Source organism: Balaenoptera ricei, chromosome 1 (genome assembly GCF_028023285.1).
Source record: "Balaenoptera ricei isolate mBalRic1 chromosome 1, mBalRic1.hap2, whole genome shotgun sequence".
NCBI lineage: Eukaryota > Metazoa > Chordata > Mammalia > Artiodactyla > Balaenopteridae > Balaenoptera > Balaenoptera ricei.
The window spans coordinates 14,176,555-14,196,928 of NC_082639.1; the positions used below are offsets into that span (position 1 = coordinate 14,176,555).

Genomic DNA, 20,374 nt, shown 5'->3' on the forward strand with positions numbered 1-20,374 from the left:
AGGGTCTGAGTGTGGGTGTGGACACTTGCTGAGGGACTTTGGGTGTGTGATGTTACTTCTCTGTGACTCAGTTTCTCCCATCTGTAGTGTGAGCACATGATCTCTGAGGCTCTTCCAGCTTGACTCAGGTGAGCTTCCAGAACACAGCTTACATAGTCTGTGCATGACACATAGCAGGTGCTCTGTCAATGCTCTGGGGAATGAATGAATGACAAAACATAGATGTGCTTCCAGAAATACCAAAGATGGAGATGGAAAGGGAGGGGAGAGAGAAATGAAACAAGAAAAGGGAGAAAGCAGGAGTGGGGAAGAGGAAGATCATCTCTGCCCGCTTTCTCTTTTCCCTTCCTTGGTTTCCTCTTCTCACCAGGCTCCTCCTCCATGCTCTCTACAGTTCCCCCAGGGCTCCTGAGGGTGCAGCTTCAGAGCCCTGGCTAGGGAGCTCCTTGCTGGCATTCCTTCTGCTGGATCAGGGATGGGCAAGAGGCCCAAGCTTGATGGGGGTGGAGAGTCAGTTCAGCCCCCAGGGTGTCCTCAGCCCTGACTGCTGAGGAGCTTGATCAAGCCCTTCTTGCAGCCTCCATCGCCTGGACCTGGGACAGAAGTAAATTCCTGTCCTGACAGCCCATCCAGGGCCAGACTCCTGGGCTCTCTCTGTACAGGAAGCAAAGGCCTTCACCTACCCCTAGGCTCCAGGGTGGAAATTAATGGGGATGATGTGGTGGGAGTCATGGCCATGGCCCAGGTCATCAGGTGAGGTCTCCTCCAGCCTGTAAGATCACTCAGTGATCCTCGAACACCCCAGGAAGGGCCTGGGTGTGGAAGTCACATCGTCCAAACCCTTCATACTGTAAATGGGGAAACTGAGACCCAAGGAGGGAAGGTAGCCCTCCTAGGGTCACTGTTCAGGGCATTTGGGAGAGAACCAAGCCTGGAATCTAAGCTTCCTGACTGCCAGCCCCGGGCACAAGCATTTGCTCCCTTCCTCCATCCTTTCCTTTCTTCCTGCTTCTTCCTTTCGTTAGTTTTTGCAATATTTTCCAAAAATGCAATAGTGTCATTGTTTAAATGATCATCATTTAAGAAATACTAAACCATAAATAAGTTTTAAAAAGAAAACAAAAATTCTGTCACCCTGAAGGTTAACATTTGTTAGTCTTTGGGGTGTAGTGTTCCATAATGTATTATGCATGCTTTTTCCAAAAGTGGGATTCATCTCCACACCCTGGTTTGTACCTTGCCTTCTTCTTAAAGTCAGGTTTATTGAGGTGCAGTGAATATTCGGTAAAATTCTCCCCTTTTTGGAGAATATAGTTCTAGGAATTTTGACAAGTGTGTTTCATCACGAAACCATCCCCTGAGTGCTATGTCATGGACATCCTTCCGTGTCAGTAGAAATAACCTAAATGCCCAACTACAGGGGTTATTTTTTTAAAGGAATGTCTGGGCCATAAGGTATTTAACCAGTCCCCTAAGGCTGGGCAGAGAGGTTGCTTCCCAGCCTTCATGCTGATAAAGGGTGCCAGGGGGAACATCCTTCCTATGCTCAGGAGGGACCTGAGCCTCAGTGCCGTGGTGGCCTGAAGGTGTGCACAAAGCACCCCTCCATCTCACTGGGCTCCCACCCTCTTCCTCCCTCTCACCTGGTTGTAGGCAACCGTCTGGATGAGGGCTCGGACGTGGAGTCAGAACCCGACCTCCCTCTGAAACGTAAGCAGCGCCGCAGTCGGACCACGTTCACAGCCGAACAGCTGGAGGAGCTGGAGAAGGCCTTCGAGAGGACTCACTACCCGGACATCTACACCCGGGAGGAGCTGGCGCAGAGGACCAAGCTGACGGAGGCACGAGTGCAGGTGAGGGGGCGCCTGGGGGTTTGTGCTGTGGGCATCACCTGGAGACCAGGATTGGGAAGGTGGGAGTGGCCAGGGTCAGAGGGCTTAGTGGGCACCCCCCAGGGTGGGGATGGAGGTTCTGCAGCAAGTGATCCAGGAACCGTGTAGACAAGTATTGCCCTGGCACTTGGTACAGAGTAAATGGGCAGCGAATGTGGACTGACTAACTAATCCCTAGACAGTCCCAGGGAAGCCAGGAGCGGCAGTGAGGACTTGGATTGCCTCCATCCTCCTGCCGACAAGAACTTCAGGGTGGCGGGGAAAGGGGGGAAGGAGGGATGGAGGGAGAGACAGAAAGGGAGAGTAGAAAACGGTGAGGGAGGGAGGAAGGAAGGACATTGGTTCAGCCACAAGAGAGGGAGCTCAGGGAGTAGAAAAATCTTCAAATCTCTGAGGAGGGGAGGAAGTAATCAGGACAAAAATTCTGGAACAGACATAGCTTCCTAAGATGGGTAATGAGTTTCCTGTTATGGGAAGCATGCAGGCCGACTGGGAGCATGTTCCTGGTGAGTTAGAAGCATGCGGGGGAGGGTGGGCAGACCTAGAACACGCCCTCCACACCCTCAGAGTGCATGGCTCCTAATCGGTGGGCCTGGGGGAAGGGAAGGCATGCAAAGAGCAGAGTCTGTCTGGGGTTCAAGGCCTGCAGTGGGGTGGGGGGACCTGCCTCCGCTCCCCAAGCTGAGCTCTCAGATTCGAGGTCTACAGTTCTCTAAGTCAGTCTCTAGGGGCCCGGCTGGGACAGGCTCAGGCTGGGTGGGTCGGGGAGGGTGCAGAGGAGGAAGAGAGGGGTCTGATGAACAGCTCCTGTGGGAGCCCATTCTTGGCCTGGCTTCTCCGTGAATGGGGGAGGCGGGTCTACAGAGGTCCCGCCCCCAACTGCTCACTGGGGGCGCTTCTATCTTATCCAAGGGGGACCAGCCTTTGTTGGGCACCTACCTTATGCCAGCTGCAGTGCTGGGGGCTACTCCCACGTGACCTGGTGGAAGCACAGACCACCGTCTCAGGTCGGGATGGCCACTCCCCAAGCCGCAGGCACAGAAACTGAGGCTCAGAGAAGCGACATGGGGGGGATACAGAGCTCAGCAGAGGCTGAGCTGGGCCTGGAATTCAAGCCTGATGGATGCCAAGCTCAGGTTCTAGCCATCCAGAAGAAAGAAATGGACTCAGAGCCTGGGACTTGAAAGCAATGCAAACTGGCATTTAAGCAATCCGGGGACCAGCGTACCTCCCTCTGCCCTCCCCACCCCCATCCTGGAGTGGGGGACCCTTGGCTGCCACTGAGGGAGAGCCTGAGGGGAAGCGGGCAGGCGGCAGCAGCCAGCTCATCTCATTCCTTCCCCTCCTCTCCCGGGTGATACCCGAGCCTGCCCCGAAGCCCCCAGCCTCCCTCCCCCGCCTCTGATCTTCCTGCAGCTGTTCTCCTGGGCACATTCCTGGGTACTTTCTCATTCCCACGTCTGGTGGCCACGGCTGCTTCCCACCACCTGGAAGCCTGAGCACTCCTTGTAAAATTTCCTGGCTGTCAGGGCGGTGCTTTTATTGGCCCAGGGGACTCAGAAACAGGTGTCACTCAAGGTCCAAGGATGGAGGGGGGCCTGGGAACAGGGGGGGCAGCCAGAGCCCAGGCAAACCCGCGGTGGGGGGACCAAGGCCGCCGTCCTCCACGTGGTGACTACTCTATCAGCCTCTGAGCTCCCCCAGGGCGGGGCGGGGTCTCCCCCCTCAGGCTCTGAGCTCCCCCAGGGCCGGGGCGGGGTCTTCCCCCTCAGACTCTGAGCTCCCCCAGGGTGGGGCGGGGTCTCCCCACAACCCTTAGCCTGAGAACTTGGCCTGATCCCAGCAGAGGAGGGATCAATACATGTTGAGTTTTTTAAAAATGAACAAAGGCAGACCCAAAAATCAAGACAGGAATAACAGAATATTTGTCCCAGAGAAGAGAAGGCTTGGAGGACACAGCTGCTCTGAGAGGCCCCTCGGAGTGGGGGGGAGACCAGGGCTGATAGGACAATGTCCTCAATCCCATATAAAGACCTGCAGGGACAGAAACACAAGATTGGGAGCCACAGGCCGGGTTCCCATCGGTTTCTGCCTCTGATCAGCTGTGTCACCTTCAATAGGTCAGCTTCCTTTCCTGAGACTTAGTCTCCCATCTATAAATAAAGGAATCAAACTAAATGAGCACTACGGCTCCTTAAAGTTCTAGGATCTTGACTTATTGACGATCACAGCTGTCTTGGGAGGTGATGAGATCCCTGTAACCGGAAGTATTCAAGGAAAAGTGCAATGTCCAGTGGATCGGAGACCCTGGTGAGAGGGTTCCTGCTGTGGACAAGGGGGCAGGGACCTTGAAGCCCTCTGAGCACTGCTTTGGTTTTAGGGCTGTATACTTTTAAGGTCTTGGCGGCTGATTCTAAGAGTCTATGATTTGGGGATTTTGCAGTCCTATGCCATCAGATTTCAATGGTGCTGGGAGACGGTGGGATACTGGAATGGTTCAGAGTGGTCTCAGAGCCAGAGGCCCATGTGTGAATTCCAGCTCCATCACTTACTCCCTCGGTCCTCAGTTCCCTCATCTGCAAAATGGAGATGACACAAACAGGGTCCACTTTGTTCTGAGGATAAAATGATTGCATGTAAACACACAGCCACAGAGTAAGGAAGTGCTTGGCACACAGAAGTGCCCTGAGTAGGGGCCATTATTATTAAACTCCACCTATTCTTAGTGGTTCCAATTCTGGCCACCCTTGAAACTCTAGGTTCATTCATCTGGCAGTCATATTGGGTACCTACTATGTGCCAGACACTATTCTAGGCACAGGGGATTCAGCCAGACAAGAAATCCCTGTTGTCATGGGGCTGATGTCCAAATAAGCAAGGAAGCAGGTAAATATAGGTCAGACGAGGTTCTATCAGTCAAGTGTGTCACCCCCTCTGCCTCCCTTCCAGCCCTGCTCCCAAGCAGAGGGTCGGGAGCCTCCTTCTGAAGCCTGCAGGGCATTATATGGTGTTATATGGTACCCCGATGGCTGGTGGAGACGCCCCATCTCAGCCCGCAGAAAGCCCAACCACCATGAAGGGTAGGAAAGGGGCGTGAGGCAGGAGGACGCATGCCTAGGGACCAATGACTCCTTTCCCTGGACGAATCTTCATTTCTAAACAACTGGGGTCCCGAAGCCAACCTTGCATACATCTTCCTTGCAGGTAAACAAATCTGTTTCGTCCTGAGCTCCAAGATCCCTGAGCCTGTGCGTTTCTTCTAGAAACAGAGGCTGCAGGTCTGATAGGTCCCGAGGCCACCCCAGGTGTCTCCCACAACTGCCTATGAAAACATCTCATCCTTCAGATGACCAGCACTGAGAGACCAGGGCTGTGTGCAACTCTTTACATATGGCCCCAATTCAGAACCCTGCTATTTGCTTGGGGGTGAGCTGGGCGCATTCTGAACAGAATTCCATTTTGGAGGCGCTAGAGGGACTGGCTAAGTAATAACTTACGCCAAATCTTTTCATTACACTAGATGGCATTTTTGATGCGTTTCTATGTGCCAGGCACGATGCTCAGCACCCTACATACATCATCTTCATCATCCTCACTGTAATCCTAGGAGGTAGGGACGATTAGTCTCTCCATTTCGTAGGTGAGAAACCTGAGATTTCACTAAGAGAAGCAACTTCCTAAAGACACACATAATAAGTGACTGTCCTGGGACCCGAGCCCAAGTCTGTCCGTCGTGTTCTTTTCCTCGGTGCTACATTGAAAGAAGGGCCAGATGAAATGTTCAACTCGGTAAACTGATGCTTCCTACAGTGTCCTGCTACCAGGGCTGGGTGTTGAGGGAAGGACCAAAAGTAAATAATAAAATGCAGCCTCTACTTTTAAAGAACTCAACCCTGATCAGGGATTCTGGGTGGGACACTGGGGCCACCACTGTCCCTCCTGGAGCCTCCATTTCCCCATACGTAAATAGGAAGCTTGCAGTACATACTGGCTAAGAGCCTTTCCAGCTCAGCCATCGGAGGCTTTCCAGCAGAATAAGAGTTGTAGATGCTGTTCTAAGTAAACACTTTGCCTGTGTTAACTCCTTTGAGGTCCAGAACCACCAAGAAGGTAGGTGGTTATTAGCAACAAAGAAAGTGAGGCCCAGAGGAATAACGGAATTTGCCCATCTTAGCTAGGAGTCAGAGGCAGGATTCAAAGCCAGGCAGTTGGACTCCGGATCCCTGCTCTTAACCATCATGTCACATCTTGTGAGGACGGAGGTGCCTGCTGTGGTGGAGGCAGCCCTGGGGAGACAGGACAGTGAGGAAGAAGAGGGGAGAGGAAAAAAAAGCATAAGACGTGTCCTCTCCTCCAGGAAGTCCTCCTGGATGCTGAGAGGAGTTGGAAACCCCTCCTCAGACCTCCTTATAGCACCTTGCATGCCACCCCATCTGAGCTGACTGCACCAGAAAGCAGCTGTCCTTTGACTTAATCTGTCGTGTGCCCAGGCCAAGGGCAGCTTGAGGGCTGGGACTGTGTCCCGCTCACCTTCTATCCTTACTGTCCTGCTTGACACAGAGTGGAGTCCCAGGAACAGTTTGAGATGGGAAGGAGGAAAGTAAGGAGGGCGGGAAGGAGGAGGGAAAGGAAGGGAAAGGGGGAGAACGCTTCCAACTTGTTTGAGTCCTCTTTGAGGAACAGATGACCCATGCCGAAGAAACAGCTGCATGCAGCAAAACTAGAGCACGGTGTCCCAAACTTAAGTCTTTCTCTGACCATCTTCAGGATTTTGGCCACATTTGCATATTATCTGTATTGTCATTTACTTTTTTTTTTTTTTTAAATATTTATTTATTTATTTATTTATTTTTGCTGTGTTGGGTCTTCACCTCTGTGCAAGGGCTTTCTCCAGTTGCGGCAAGCAGGGGCCACTCTTCATCGCGGTGCGCGGGCCTCTCACCATCGTGGCCTCTCTTGTTGTGGAGCACAGGCTCCAGACGCGCAGGCTCAGTAGTTGTGGCTCACGGGCCTAGTTATTCCGCGGCATGTGGGATCTTCCCAGACCAGGGCTCAAACCCATGTCCCCTGCATTGGCAGGCAGATTCTCAACCACTGCGCCACCAGGGAAGCCCTGTCATTTACTTTTTAAAATAAGATCAGTGTATTTTAAAATAAACACGCACATCACTCTCATAAAAAGGCAGGCAACTGGAAGCACTCACACAAGGGAAAACAAGACAACATGGGAAAGTCCTGCCGGAAAACATCACCTTCCAGGGCTTCCTCTCTGTGCTTTAAACAGGGAGATTGGCAAGTGTTAGGAAGGCACGAAGGACGCTGAGCGCCAAGCTGAGACTTTCTCTTCCACACACCCCAGGCCCAGAAGAGATGGGAGTGGTTCAGGGTTATTTAACAGCTGTGTCACTCGCCTTTGGGGATGTCTCTCCACCTCGGAGTGTAGGAGCCCCACCCTTTGGGAAATGCTGACTTAAAACAAAGCTGTTCCCCACACCCTCCCTCTGAAGCAGGGAGCAGGTAACACTGCCCATTCCTCGCCAGTTCAGAGGCAGCCTCAGTCGGACTGGCAGGCACCCATCCCACGCAGGACGCCCCTGGGGAAGCCCTCGCTGCCTTGGGGAGGTGGGGAAAAGCCAGGACCTTCATTTTATTTGGGAGCCAGTTTTTGATCTTGATTTGGCTGCCGTATCTCCTTTTTCTGTGAATCCTTAACGGGTAAGGGCCAGCTGCTCTGTTCAGCCAGCTTGGTAAGCTGAACACTCTTTCTCCCCTCGGAGAAACGACAACCGATACCAGGGGCCATAAACACCCCTCCATCCCTGCTGAGACTGCCCTCGGGTCAGCAGACATCGTCCAGAGGTTTGGGCGTCTTAAGTGAGCCATGCCAGGGAATCCATGTCTTCACCCACCGTGGGGGGGGGGGTACTCCCCACTGAGCCTTGTGGCCAAGCACCAGCAAAGGCACACCAGAGCCATCTCCGCCTTCCACTGTTCATTTGTTTGTTCGTTCATTCATTCATTCAATAAGTATTCCTATAGAGCTGTGAGCTGTGGGCCAGGAATTCTTGGCCTCTGCCTGTGAGGCTTAGGGCCTGAAGGGGAAACAAAGAAACAGATAAAGACAATAATTGTTTGTATGAGGCATCTCACAGCTGGAGGCCTCCTGAGAGAAGGGGATGGGGACCTGCCTAGACTTACTTTTGAGGCAGGGGATTCCTCATTGGAGCAGGGGGGAGGCATTTCTACTGAGCCCTGCAGGCCAAGGAGCCAGCCCTGGAAGAGTGTTTAGGTTGGAGGGAACAGCATGTGCAAAGTCCAGAGGTGGAGAAGCATTCTCTCACAGCAGCCCCGTTTTGCACACTCATTCTTGTATTAATATTTCTCTGGCTTGTCCCAGGGAATTTGCTGCAAATCCAGACAAGAAGGTTCTAGGAAGTCAGACTGATTGAAGTTTGAACCTCACATCTATTACAGACTAGCGGTGTGGCCTTGGGCAAGTGATTTGACCTCTTTGAGCCTCAGTTTCCCCTCCTGTAAATGGGACTAGGAGGGCAGGCCTCGTGGGTCTAGGTATGGACAGACGTACGAAGAGCTAGCACAGGTCTCGGAGGAAAGGGAGACTTAAAGATGTTAGGTTATCTTCCCACTGGTGCTTAATCGATCCCTGTGTCTGTGGAAGGTGGGCTTTCCTAATCAAGGGGGCCCATGAAGCGAAAGCCAAGCAGGGCCTCAGGCTCCGGACAAAGAACTAGCTTTCACATCTGAGTGTGGCAGGTGGGTCTCAATTCAGGTGGGTTCCGGATATGTGGCCTCCACCTTGGGGGCTTCCTGGAGGAGGTGAGGAGTGAGCATGTGTACGAACAAGGATGGTCATACATCTTTGGGGGCAGGAGCCGCTGCAGGGAAAGAGCACTGAACTGAGAGTCACTCAGACCTGGCTGTGCCTCTCCGATCCACCCTGTCACGTGGACAAGTCCCCCACTCTCTCTGGGTCTCAGTTTGCTCATCTGTAAAATGGGGATCATGATAATGACCTCCTCACTGGGCGGTCGGGAGGACAGAATGGGATTGTACCTATGAAATCACTTTGCAAACTTCCGAGTTGCAGGGAGGTGGGGACCTCCTCCCACGGAAGAGGATGCTGGCTGGATGGAGGGTATAGCCGTGCCTCAGCTCCCTGCCAGGAGCCAAGCTGAGGGCTCTCCATGCTCCGCTCTCCATCCTCCAGGTCTGGTTCAGTAACCGCCGTGCCCGCTGGCGTAAACAGGCAGGAGCCAACCAGCTGGCAGCATTCAACCACCTTCTGCCAGGCGGCTTCCCGCCCACCGGCATGCCCACGCTGCCCCCCTACCAGCTGCCAGACTCCACCTACCCCACCACCACCATCTCCCAAGGTGAGTGCTCGGCCCCATCCTGGCATCTCAGCCACACCTTTCCATTCCCCTCCACCCCCACCCACTCCTTCCTTCCTTAACAAAGAAGGAATAAAAGGGTGTTTGGTTTCTTTTTTTTTTTTTTTTTTTTAATGGCTGTGTTGGGTCTTCATTTCTGTGCGAGGGCTTTCTCTAGTTGAGACGAGCGGGGGCCACTCTTCATCACAGTGCGCAGGCCTCTCACTATCGCGGCCTCTCTTGTTGCGGAGCACAGGCTCCAGATGCGCAGGCTCAGTAATTGTGGCTCATGGGCCCAGTTGCTCCGCGGCATGTGGGATCTTCCCAGACCAGGGCTCGAACCCGTGTCCCCTGCATTGGCAGGCAGATTCTCAACCACTGCGCCACCAGGGAAGCCCCTGGTTTCTTTTTAATGGCTGTTTGTCTGCTTTCATGTGGACAGACTATTAAGACAAAAGAGTTGGGGTCCTGCCCTTGAACCACTTGGCTCTGCATCCAGGTGAAGATAAACAAGGTCGCCTCCATGCACACGTTTAGAACAGAGCTTCTCAAACTGTAAAGTCACATGCATCTCCTGGGTGTTATTAAAATGCAGAAGAGATGATGGTGGGCAGAGAAGAGTAACTCCCCTCCCTCCCTGGTTCCTGGCCCCCAGTCTGCCCTCCCCTTCCCGCCCTCCGCCCCCAGCACACATTAAGAATCCTGTTACTTGACTTCTGCCTCATGGAGTCCCGTGGCCTCCTCTTAAAGGACTGGCAGGCTAGAGTTCTAGAAGCTGAAGAGAGGCCTCCCTGTGATTTTTGAAGAGAAATTGAACTGTTGGCAATGGTCATGGTCCCATCTGCTGGAAGGCTACGTGGAGGGGCCGTGACAGAGAGGAAGAGCAGCCCAGCAGCTAGGAACAGAATGGCAGTTCAAACTCTGACCCCCCCACTCACTAGCCTTGTCACCTTGCACAAGGGCCCTGAGCCCACTGAGCCTTAGTTTCTTCATCTGTAAAATGGGAATCACTCTTGCTTCATACCCTCAGACACTATTTGTAAAAGCACCTGGTGAGTGGTCGGCGCTCACAAAGTGCTGTCGGGACAGGCCTGGGCAGATTGACACAGTCCTCAATGAGATCTGACTTTCAGTCCAGATAATGTTTATTGAGCACCTACTATGTGCCAACCACTGAGAACAAGGCCAGCACGTAGTAGGTGCCTAGAGGTTGTCTGGAATGTTGATTGGCGGTCAGTCAAGACTTGCCAGTCTGTAGTGTCCTGCCCAGAAGCCAGTCGTCCCATCCCAAGTAGCAAGAGAAGGTGATCTCCTCCCCCCTCCATCCAATGGGCGGAGGCTGGGAGAAGGAGAAGGCTCAGGTCTTGCCTTCCAAACAGGAAGTACTTGCCCTCCCTCGCCCTCTGGGGTGAGGCCACTTGCTCAGGCCCTCTCCTGGATCTCTCCACAGATGGAGGCAGCACCGTGCACCGGCCCCAGCCCCTCCCGCCGTCCACCATGCACCAGGGGGGCCTGGCTGCGGCCGCTGCAGCCGCGGACACCAGCTCTGCTTATGGAGCTCGCCACAGCTTCTCCAGCTACTCCGAGAGCTTCATGAACCCGGCAGCGCCCTCCAACCACATGAACCCTGTCAGCAATGGCCTGTCTCCTCAGGTAGGTGTCCCCGCCCCCTGCCCAGGGTCCCATCACCAGATGATCGCCAGCCCAGCCAGCGAGGGCTCTGGGGGACACAGGCTGACTCTCCCTTGGGGAAGAATGGCTGTTGGACACCTTGAGAGATTTTAAGTGGGAGGCGGGGATGCTCCTTCCACCTTCACTTGTCACTATTCCGTGACCCCTTCACCCTGGGTTTATCTTCTTCAAGCCACAGACCTGGGTGACCCAGCGGGCAGATGCAGAGAAAAGGTTTCCATCACAGGTTTCCATATTTCTCACCACCCAGAGCTTATTAAACTGGCCCATCACCCACCTCATGGCTGTTCAGTCCATAAAAGTCAGGCATTTTCAGCACATTGATGGAAGCCTTGCACCATTTCCTATGGGATGCTCACTGGTTGGGCTTTGTTCTAGAATCGGGAGTCTTTCCTGGATTCCATCCTGGGCTCCATCTCCCACCTTGGTCACTAGGAGTGACCAATGAGTGAAAGGAAGGACCATGTACTACTGGTGGAGAGAACTGTGGCAATGGGTGGGGAGGGGAGGGATGGTTCTAGCCTGGGAACTCTACTCTCATTGGGTCTTGGAACTCTGTTTACTCACCTGTGATTGGTTGCTGGTTAAGTCACTCATTGCCTGATGGTGCTATTAGAAGTGGTGGGACCATCTTTAGATGAAGCCAGAAAGACAAGGCTGAGGCTGATGTGGTTATTGGTGGGTTTGGGGAATAGGATTCAGTGATGCTCCAAATCCTAATAAATTGGAAGAACTGCTGAGTTCATTTTTGTCGCTATAACAGGCTCTCAAATATCCGTGGGGGAAAGAATTGAATCCAAGTCTCATTTTACCTTGCCTCCCATTTTCTGAGACACCTCTGTCACGTCTGTGGTGAGAACACATAGGATGCAAACTTATCTGAACAGCTGTAACGTGGTAGAAAAGGTGAGGCTTGGAGGGGGTTTAAATCCCAGCTCCACCGCTCAGGGCGTTAGGCTAGTAAGCATCTTTGAGCCTTAGTTTATCCCCCATTAAACAAAAGAGTAATTAAACAGAGAGCTGCTAACCTCCTAAGAGGGGTGTTCTCTGCATTCAATGTGCTAACAGGTCAAAGCACTTAGCACAGAGCCTGGCACAGAATAGGGGCCAAATAAACATTAGCTCTCTCCCCCTTCCCCACCCCCCACCCCGCCATTGCCAGGACAATACAGTTAGTATGAGAAATGTGTTACCTAAAGAAAAGGACCAAAGAGAAGGTCAGCTACATCCCCCCAGGCCACTTCCACCCAACTACCTGTTTTTGTAAGTAAAGTTTTATTGGAACACAGCCATGTCCATTCATTTACCTATTTATTTATGGCTGCCTTTGTGCTACAACAGCAGAGTTGAGTAGTTTCAAAAGAGATCACATGGCCTGTAAAGCCTAAAACATTTACTATCTGGCACTTATAGAAAAAAATGGCTACCGTTGGTCTAAAATGTTCCCCCAAATGTTAATTTTCTGCATGTTTGGGGGTCATTCCTATTTGCCTCAACTAATGTGTGTCGTTGAGGACTAATTGTATTTCAGTTCCATCATTTACTTATGGGTAAGACCCCTTTCCCTCTCTACACCCCAGTTTTCTCATCCGTGAAATGGGATGACGTTAGCCCCTACCTCATAGGGTTGCTGAGGATTGAGTGAGATGACCGAGGTAAAGCACTTAGGCCAGGTCCAGTGCAGAGTTGAATGCCCAGTGAATGGAAGCCGCTGAAGGCAGAGCTCCCAGTGGTAAAGCAGCAAGTCCTCATGGGCCCCACATTGTGAGGGTGATGCAGCCTGTAGACCAGAATGTTTTTCCGGTAGAACCTAATTGGCCTCTTTGGGGTTCAAGGCCACCACCTCCATCTCATTAGTGCCGAGGACTAACCTTCCAGAGCCAGGTTTAGACATGACAGGATCCAGAGCTGGCTGGGTAAGGATGGCTGCAGAGACCCACAGTGTCCACACTCGAGAATGTGGTCCAGGCCTGGCCTTATGGTACAAAACAAACTGGAGGAAATCTGAAGAGGGGTGCTGAGATCAAGTGGGCCCTCCAGGTCACTTTGCAGAGAGAGGGCCAGGACACGTTGGCTGGGCCGGGCCTGAGAGTCCAGGGCACCTGGCTCCCTGACCACTGCTCTTCCGTGTCCACCCATCTCCATGCGGGCTGAGGTTTATCCCCAGAGCAGCACTTCTGTCACAAGACAGAGGAGAAGCCAGCAAATCAAGGGGCCCCTGGCTTCTGGAGCATGGTTCAGCGATGGTATTAAAGAGACGATGTTCCACGCACTGTCTGAGCCCAGAATTGAACCTCAGGGAGGGAAGGAGAAGAAGGAAGAGAGCCTGCCACACTACCGTGAGCAGCCAGGCCAAACCCGACCTTTTCCCCACTTGAGTTGGACCCTCACCCCTCCTCTGAGAGACCCTCAAGGTTTCTGCCCCATTCCTCAGGGCAGAGAGGCTGTGCGGGGCGTGACGGATTGCGCAAACTTCGGAGACCCATCGGGAGGTTCCCACCAAAGATGTGAAGACACATGGAGGGTCTAACGGGGGCCGAGGGGACCAGGAGGTGAACAGCTGCTGGAGGGCAGGGAGAGGGCTGCGTGCAGGGCGGACATGAGGGCAGGGTCAGGCTGTGTGTGCTTCTGTGTGTGTGAACCTCCGGGTTAGGCTACAAACACTTCCTGAAGGAAGGGGGCAGCGAGGGGGTGTTTAGGGTCTTATACAGAAGTCCCTGGCATTTCTGAGCTCTGATTCTCTGTACTCCCTCCCCCATCTGACAGGCCAGTTACACCTGGTCAGCAATCTCTGTGGTCTTGGGGGTCGTGCGGGTTCTCCACCAAGAGAGGTTCATTACCATGTCTGTCTTCCCAGCAGGAGGGGTTTCTCCGTAGCTCACCTGGGCAACAGGGGGAGGATGGGCCCCACTTGGGCTGCGGGGCCAGCATACCCCTCCCTCCTCCAGGATCGCAGGTCCACGGTCGCCCAGGTAGCCTCGGCCCTTGTTCTTACAGAAGCCCAAGGGGATGCAGTCGGGGACCCAGCTGGGACTCTGCTGAGCATCTGCTTGTCACACCGGCCGGCTTGCCGCTGCCTGGAGAGGACCTGCCTCCTCCCCGCGGGTTGACCCGGGTCCTGGCCTCAGACCCAGCCTGGGAAGTGGGTGCTTCCAAGCCTCAGAGCCTCCCCGGAGAGTCTTCCCAGCAGAATCTCACAGAAAAGCCATTTACTCATCTCAGCTCTGGGCCTGTCCTCTGGCTCTAATATAACACATAGTTATGGAGTGCCGGCTATGGGCCAGGCACTGTTCTCGGCACTTGGGATAAGTCAGTGAACATAGGGATGAAGGTCTCTGCTCTAGTGGAGCTGGCAGTGTAACAGGACAGACAGACAGTAAACATCATAAAACAGCAAGGCATGCAACATGTTTAATAACAACGTGGATGAGGACTGCTAAACTTTCTGAACCCCTGTGATGTTCTGACCCTGTTCTCAGTGTTTCCTATATACTAATCTACTTGAGCGTCAAAGCCTGGGTTCAACCTTCGTTTCCAGAGCCTGAGATTTTACCCACTCACACTGCCCTCCTGCCTCTCAGAAACGCCCACACATGCTCTCTTTTTGAGAGACTGGCTGGCGGCGAGGAGAAATCATCTCAGGAAGCCAGTCCCCCCAGCTCAGTGGAAGGGAAAGCTCCTTCAGCCCATGTCATGGATGAGAACACTGAGGCCTAACTCAGGTTAGGGGCCAACAGGCAGAGCTGAGTCATATGAGAGGCTTAGATGACCTTGAGCCTTGGTTCCCTCGGGGCCCAGGCCCTCACCCACCCCTAGAACCCAGCCTGGTAGGATTAGGGACTCAGCACGTGGACGGCCCTGGCTTTGCTTGGAAACAACTCTTAGAAACCAGCTCAGGACAGCTTAGGACAAAAGGACCCTTTTGTGACATCACTTCGAGTGATCCGATTCCTGCAGGTGGATCAGTTCATACCAGCCCACGTGTAGGAATCACAAGCAGGGCACAATTTTAAGGGCGGTGGGCAGAGATAGAAAGGGGACACTCAGGTCCTTAGAGATTCCCCGGTCTGATGGGGGAGACACAGCCCCCAACCTGAGGAGCTCTCAGTCTGAGATGAGGGACATGACTCTGTCCTCAGGAACCCATATTCTGATGGAAGAGAAACCCCTTATCCTTAGATGCCCCAGTCTGATGGTGGAGGCACAGCCCTGTCTTGGAGAGTTCCCAATGTGATGGGGGAGACAGGCCACGGAGGCCATTCATAGCTTCAGCACTGACCAGTCAAAGCTCCCAAGCAAAGCATCAGGAGCAAGGTTCTGCTGTTTCCAGGGTCATTTGAGCTGAAGGCCACAGGCAGGCTGCCCTGTGCTGGGGTCTTCTCCGGGGCCTGTGCAGATGTGTTCCCAGGGGCAGCCCAAAGCCGGAGCTGCCTTCTCCCCCAGGCTTTCTTAGATGCAGACTATCAGAGTTGGCAGTGGAAACTGAGGCCCAGAGAGGGGGAGAAAATTGCCCAGATCACACTGTCAGGTTAGCAGCTGAGCTGGGACCCGCACCCAGGACTCCAGATGCCTCACCCACAGCTCCTGTCACTGCTTCATGGGAAGGGGGCGTTTCTCTCCTGCCACCACCCCTCCTCTTGCTTCCTCATGATGTCCCTTGCGCATCGTCCCCTTTGTTCCTCTCTGGAGCTTAACGTGGAGGAACCTGTAAAGGGATTTACATATTTATAATTTCCCCCATGTGGAATTAATGAAAGATATTCTCTAAGTGTGAAGCTAATCACACGGCCGTGATCACAGTACACCAAGCCTCGTCCTTTCCCTCCTGTAATAGTTACAGTGACGGCTTACGTAGAATGAACGCTTACCGTGGGCCAGCCATGCATGGGCTAAATGTTATACCAGCTTTCACTCAGCCAGTCTTGGCGGTGACCTTGTGATCTTGGTTTACAGATGAGGAAATGGATTTGTCCAGGGTCATCCATCCATCCGCCCATCTAACAAATATTAATTAAGCCCCTACCACATGCCAGGCCCCGTGGTAGGGTCTGGAAAGTGGCAAAGCTAGGATTCAAATGGTCTGGCTCCAGAGCCCACTATGCTGTTCTCTTGTATCTGCCCCGTAAGATTGGTCCTGTGGTCCATATGGGGAAACTGAGGTCTGAGGCCACAGTGGCAGTTGATGGCATGGTCAGGTTCATGGTCTACACCTTTAAAAGTCAAGCTTCCCCTTCCTCCCTAGACCAGTAGGAATAAAGCTCAAGGCTTTTCAGTTCTTTATGAATGGGGTCTCCAGAATGCCTCTCCATGGTAGAGTCCCACCACTGCCCTCCTGGCATCCTTTGAGGCCTCCAGGGGAGCCAATCCAGCCAGGAAAGACACTCCATCAGCTGACCACCTATGGGATGCCACATCCCCTGTCAGCACTTTGCTTCTGTGAAGTTACTCTGGCCCCACAGAACTTGGGAAGAGAGGCTCAGAGAGGTTAAGTAACTTGCTGAAGGCCACAGAGCAGGTGAGTGGTGGCGATGCAATTCTAAGGCAGACGTGCCTGACCCACGCACTTCACCTTCACATCACCCTCAGCGGGATAAGATCGAGAAACCCCTCGCGCTGGGGAACTGAGCCAGGGCCCTTCACGCAGCGGCCACTGGAAACTCCCTTTGCCTTTTTCTCTCCTCACTTCCTCTGTGTGTTTTTCTTCCCTTTATTGGTGACACTGCGTTTATAATAAGCATTTAAAATGAGTCTTGCTGGACCAGGGACAGGGAAGGAGGAGGGCGTAAGAGATTTGTCGGCAGGAAGACGGGGAGGGGGATCGTGGGGTGTTAAATAGCCCAGAATTTTTTAAAAACTGATGCAAATCACTGGTAGGAGAGAAAATTATGTGCAATTACGTCCTGATATTGGAAGGTTTTGCCTAGCCCAGGCAACAAGATCTCATTAACAAGCAGAAAATAAGATTGAAATGGTGTGTAAAAGAGCTGAAAAATGAATTTGAATGCTGCGTTTGTCCACAATTACCCCCTCCTTCACACATATTTTATTGCAATTTTTTTATTATTCTTAATCTCTCCATTCCTCAAAGCAGATTGGGGACATCCTGGCATTACTGGGGCGTCGGGAGGAGGTGTGGAGGATTTCCTGCTCCCCTGAAAGGAGACCCTTCTCTCACACATTTTCCAAGGTTGGGTTTTGGAAGGATCAGAATTCATTTCTCCGGCTTAGCGGGTTGTAGGAACATGAGGCTTTAACCCCAGCCGAGTGAGCGCGCCTCTGGGCCCCGCGCAGCCCTTCCTTTTCCTCCCTTCCCAGCGGCCCCTTTGCCTCCAGTTTCCTTCCCTTCGCCTTCTCAGGGTCTCTTCCAGGCTCATCCTTTCCCGGAAAGTCTCTCCTGGGAAGCCTGGGGCAAGAGAAACTGCCTGGCCTCTGCCAACAAGCAGCCCTGAGTTGGAGTTCTGGTTCTGCCACTATCTAAGTTGCTGTGTGGCCCTGGGGCAGCTTGCCTAACCTCTCTGGGCTTCCTTTTCCCCATCTGTAAAAGGGAGTGATAATCCCTACCTCTCAGGGGGTGCTGTGAGGACTAAGGGAGATTTGAGTACAGTGCCTGGCACATAGTAGGTGCTTAATAAATTCTCCACCCACCTCCCCCATCTGTGCCCTGGCCTCCCAACTCTGTTTTGCTGCCACCTCATTTCTTCTATCTCTTTCCCCCTTTCCTTCCCACCTGGAAAATGCCTGAGTTGGTTTCCAGTCTTGGGAAGAGAGGTTGACAGGGTGCAGGTAGCATCCCTCTCTGCGGAAAGCACAGGAAAGGCCATCTTCCTCCCTCTGCCCTCAGGTCCCGGGGAAAGATGAGCTGGGATGGAAGGAGTGACCAGTTCCAGTTGGAAGGTCAGGCTCTGACGCTGGTTTTTCCCAGGATTAGGGGAAAGCTAACTGAATCACCTCACCCACCTACCCATTGCTCATGGTGACCAGTGGTGATGGTGTGGGGTCAGAGGTCAGCCTGTGGAAAGGACCAAGAACCTGTGGCCAGATTTTCTTGGACTTGAAGCCAAATGCCCTTTTGCAGTATCTGCCCTCCCTGACTGGCTTTCACTGCACCAGTAACAGCCCAGCTCCCAGACCTCCCCCACATCAACCAGCCACATCTGCCAGCCTGAGTCACAGCCCTGATCAGGGTACCAACTGGAGGTCATGAGGAGCGTCCACTCACCTCATCAGGCCTCCGCACACCCCCAGTGCCCCTTCCCCATAACTCCCGGCCAGGCCCACCCCAGGACGAGGATGAGCTACAGGCTCAGACAATCAGCCATGGGGTCCCAGGCATCCTCAGTCCCTCCAGCCCCTGGGCGGACAGACCTGCCAAGACCCTGCTCTCATATCCAGCTCTGCCTTTGTCCATGGTTAACCTACCTCAGTGGGAAAAGCTGAGTTATTTCCCCGCTGGCGGCTGGCCAAACAAAGCCACCTGCTCACATCAATCAGAGGCCCAGCTCCAGCCCACAGGGAGAGGCCTGGGCAGAGCCTCGTCTCCTGTGAAAACAGACTCGTGTTTATGTCTCTGCCTTTCTCACCCCTTTTTCCTGGGTGGAGGGGACTGAGGGGGTGGTGGACAGAAAGATGAGACCGGGATCAGGAACTTTCCAGAATACTGGTGATGGAGGCGGGTCATGCCTATGGGAAGGCCCTGCTAGGAATTGGGGGGCCTGGCTTATTGCCTGGCTTCTGGGTGACTTTGGGGTCTTTTTTTTCTTTTAAAGATTTTTTTGATGTGGACCATTTTTAAAGTCTTTATTGAATTTATTTCAGTATTGCTTCTGCTTTTTATGTTTTGGTTTTTTGGCCCCAAGGCATGTGGGGTCTTAGCTCCCCAACCAGGGATCGAACCTGCACCCCCTGCATTGGAAGGAGAAGTCTTAACTACTGGACCGCCAGAGAAGTCCCCAACTTTGGGGTCTTTTTACCATTGAGGGCAACCCTGGCTTTTTCTCCTTAGAGGACTGAGCGGGATTCTGGGAAGACGGCATTTTGAGCCCATCTCCCTGAGTCTGGACAAGGGCTGTGGATTGAGGGCTGCCCTCAAGGGATGCTCTGGGCCTCTCTTTGTCCACTACTGATACACCTATAGCAATGAAGACCGTATACCTTGAGAAGATGTGGGCAGGAGCTGACCTCTGCCCCTCGCCATGGGCAGAGTAAGGCCTGGCATAAACACGTGGGAAAGAGGAGACCTAGATGTTTCCACGCACCATTTGATGTCAGGGACCAAGGTCTTCAGTAGGACCACAGGCGAGGCAGTGGTACTCTGTGCATGGTGATTCATTCTAATGACACACAGAACTCAGTGTCTGGCCCATAGTAGGCCTCCAGCAAGTGTTGGTGAACCCCCAGGAGTATTGCAGGCTTGACTACACACAGCTGTGGTCCGTACCCAAGAGATTTTTGAGGCAGCTGATCAGTTAGTTTGAATGTTAGTATGTTCAATTGCCTTCAAATTCATTTGTCTAGCTCCTGTTATTAACACAATGTATAGGGAGGCGTAAAAAAAGAAATAACACATGGCTGTCTCTGCTCTTACCAAGTATGTTTTAGGGGAGACAGTACTACCCCCGCTCACCACCAAAGAGCAATGAGAGAATCAGTTATTGACAGTTTAGAGGGCTTTCTGGTCAGACAGGATAGGGAGAGCAGAGGAGTTTGGGAAAGGGAGGGCATGTCAAAGAAGGCTTCCTGGAGGAGGAGTCTCAAAGGGCAAGGTAGCATTTGCTCAGGGGAAAATAAGGGAAGGGGTAAGAGGTTGGTGCAGACTGGACAGCAGCAAATACTATGGCAAATGCTAAAACAGTGTCTAATTCAGATACATCATGGGCTGAGTGAAATGATCATACAGACCAGGTTTTGGATCCCAGGTCTTCTATACTTACTTGCTATGTGACCACAGGCAAGTTACATGAGCTCTCTGAGCCTCAGTTTCTTCATCTGGAAGATGGGGCCAATACTGGTCACCTTGTAGGATTTTGAGAAATAAATGAGACTATTCATGTGAAATACCTAAAACTATGCCTGGCATAGAGGAAGAGCTTAATAAGTGACAGTTTTTCCCTCTTTGCTTCTCCCTGCCCTAATTAGAAATTGGGGGCGAGGGGAGGGAGGACAGACGAATTGGGAGTTTGGGATTAGCAGATACAAACTATTATATATAGGATGCATAAACAACATGGTCCTACTGTAGAGCACAGGGAACTACATTATATCCTGTAATAAACCATAATGGAAAAGGAAAAAATTGAATTAGCCATTCTTTTCTGGGACTGGAGGTCCAGCTCAGCCCAGGCCAGGCCTGGTTACTGACTGGAAAGTCAGGCGATCTGAGTTCCCTCCAGACTTTGCTTC

The 20,374-nt window shown here is 52.7% G+C and overlaps 1 protein-coding gene across 1 annotated transcript in view; it reads left to right on the forward strand.

Annotated features, from left to right (window-relative positions):
- PAX7 (paired box 7) overlaps window positions 1-20,374 on the forward strand; it is a 98,409-nt gene that overhangs the window by 50,744 nt on the left and 27,291 nt on the right. Inside the window, exons 5-7 of the mRNA XM_059895226.1 lie at window positions 1,654-1,853; window positions 9,121-9,286; window positions 10,734-10,936. Of these exons, the coding sequence (XP_059751209.1) occupies window positions 1,654-1,853; window positions 9,121-9,286; window positions 10,734-10,936 (569 nt within the window). The remainder of the gene's footprint in view (window positions 1-1,653; window positions 1,854-9,120; window positions 9,287-10,733; window positions 10,937-20,374) is intronic.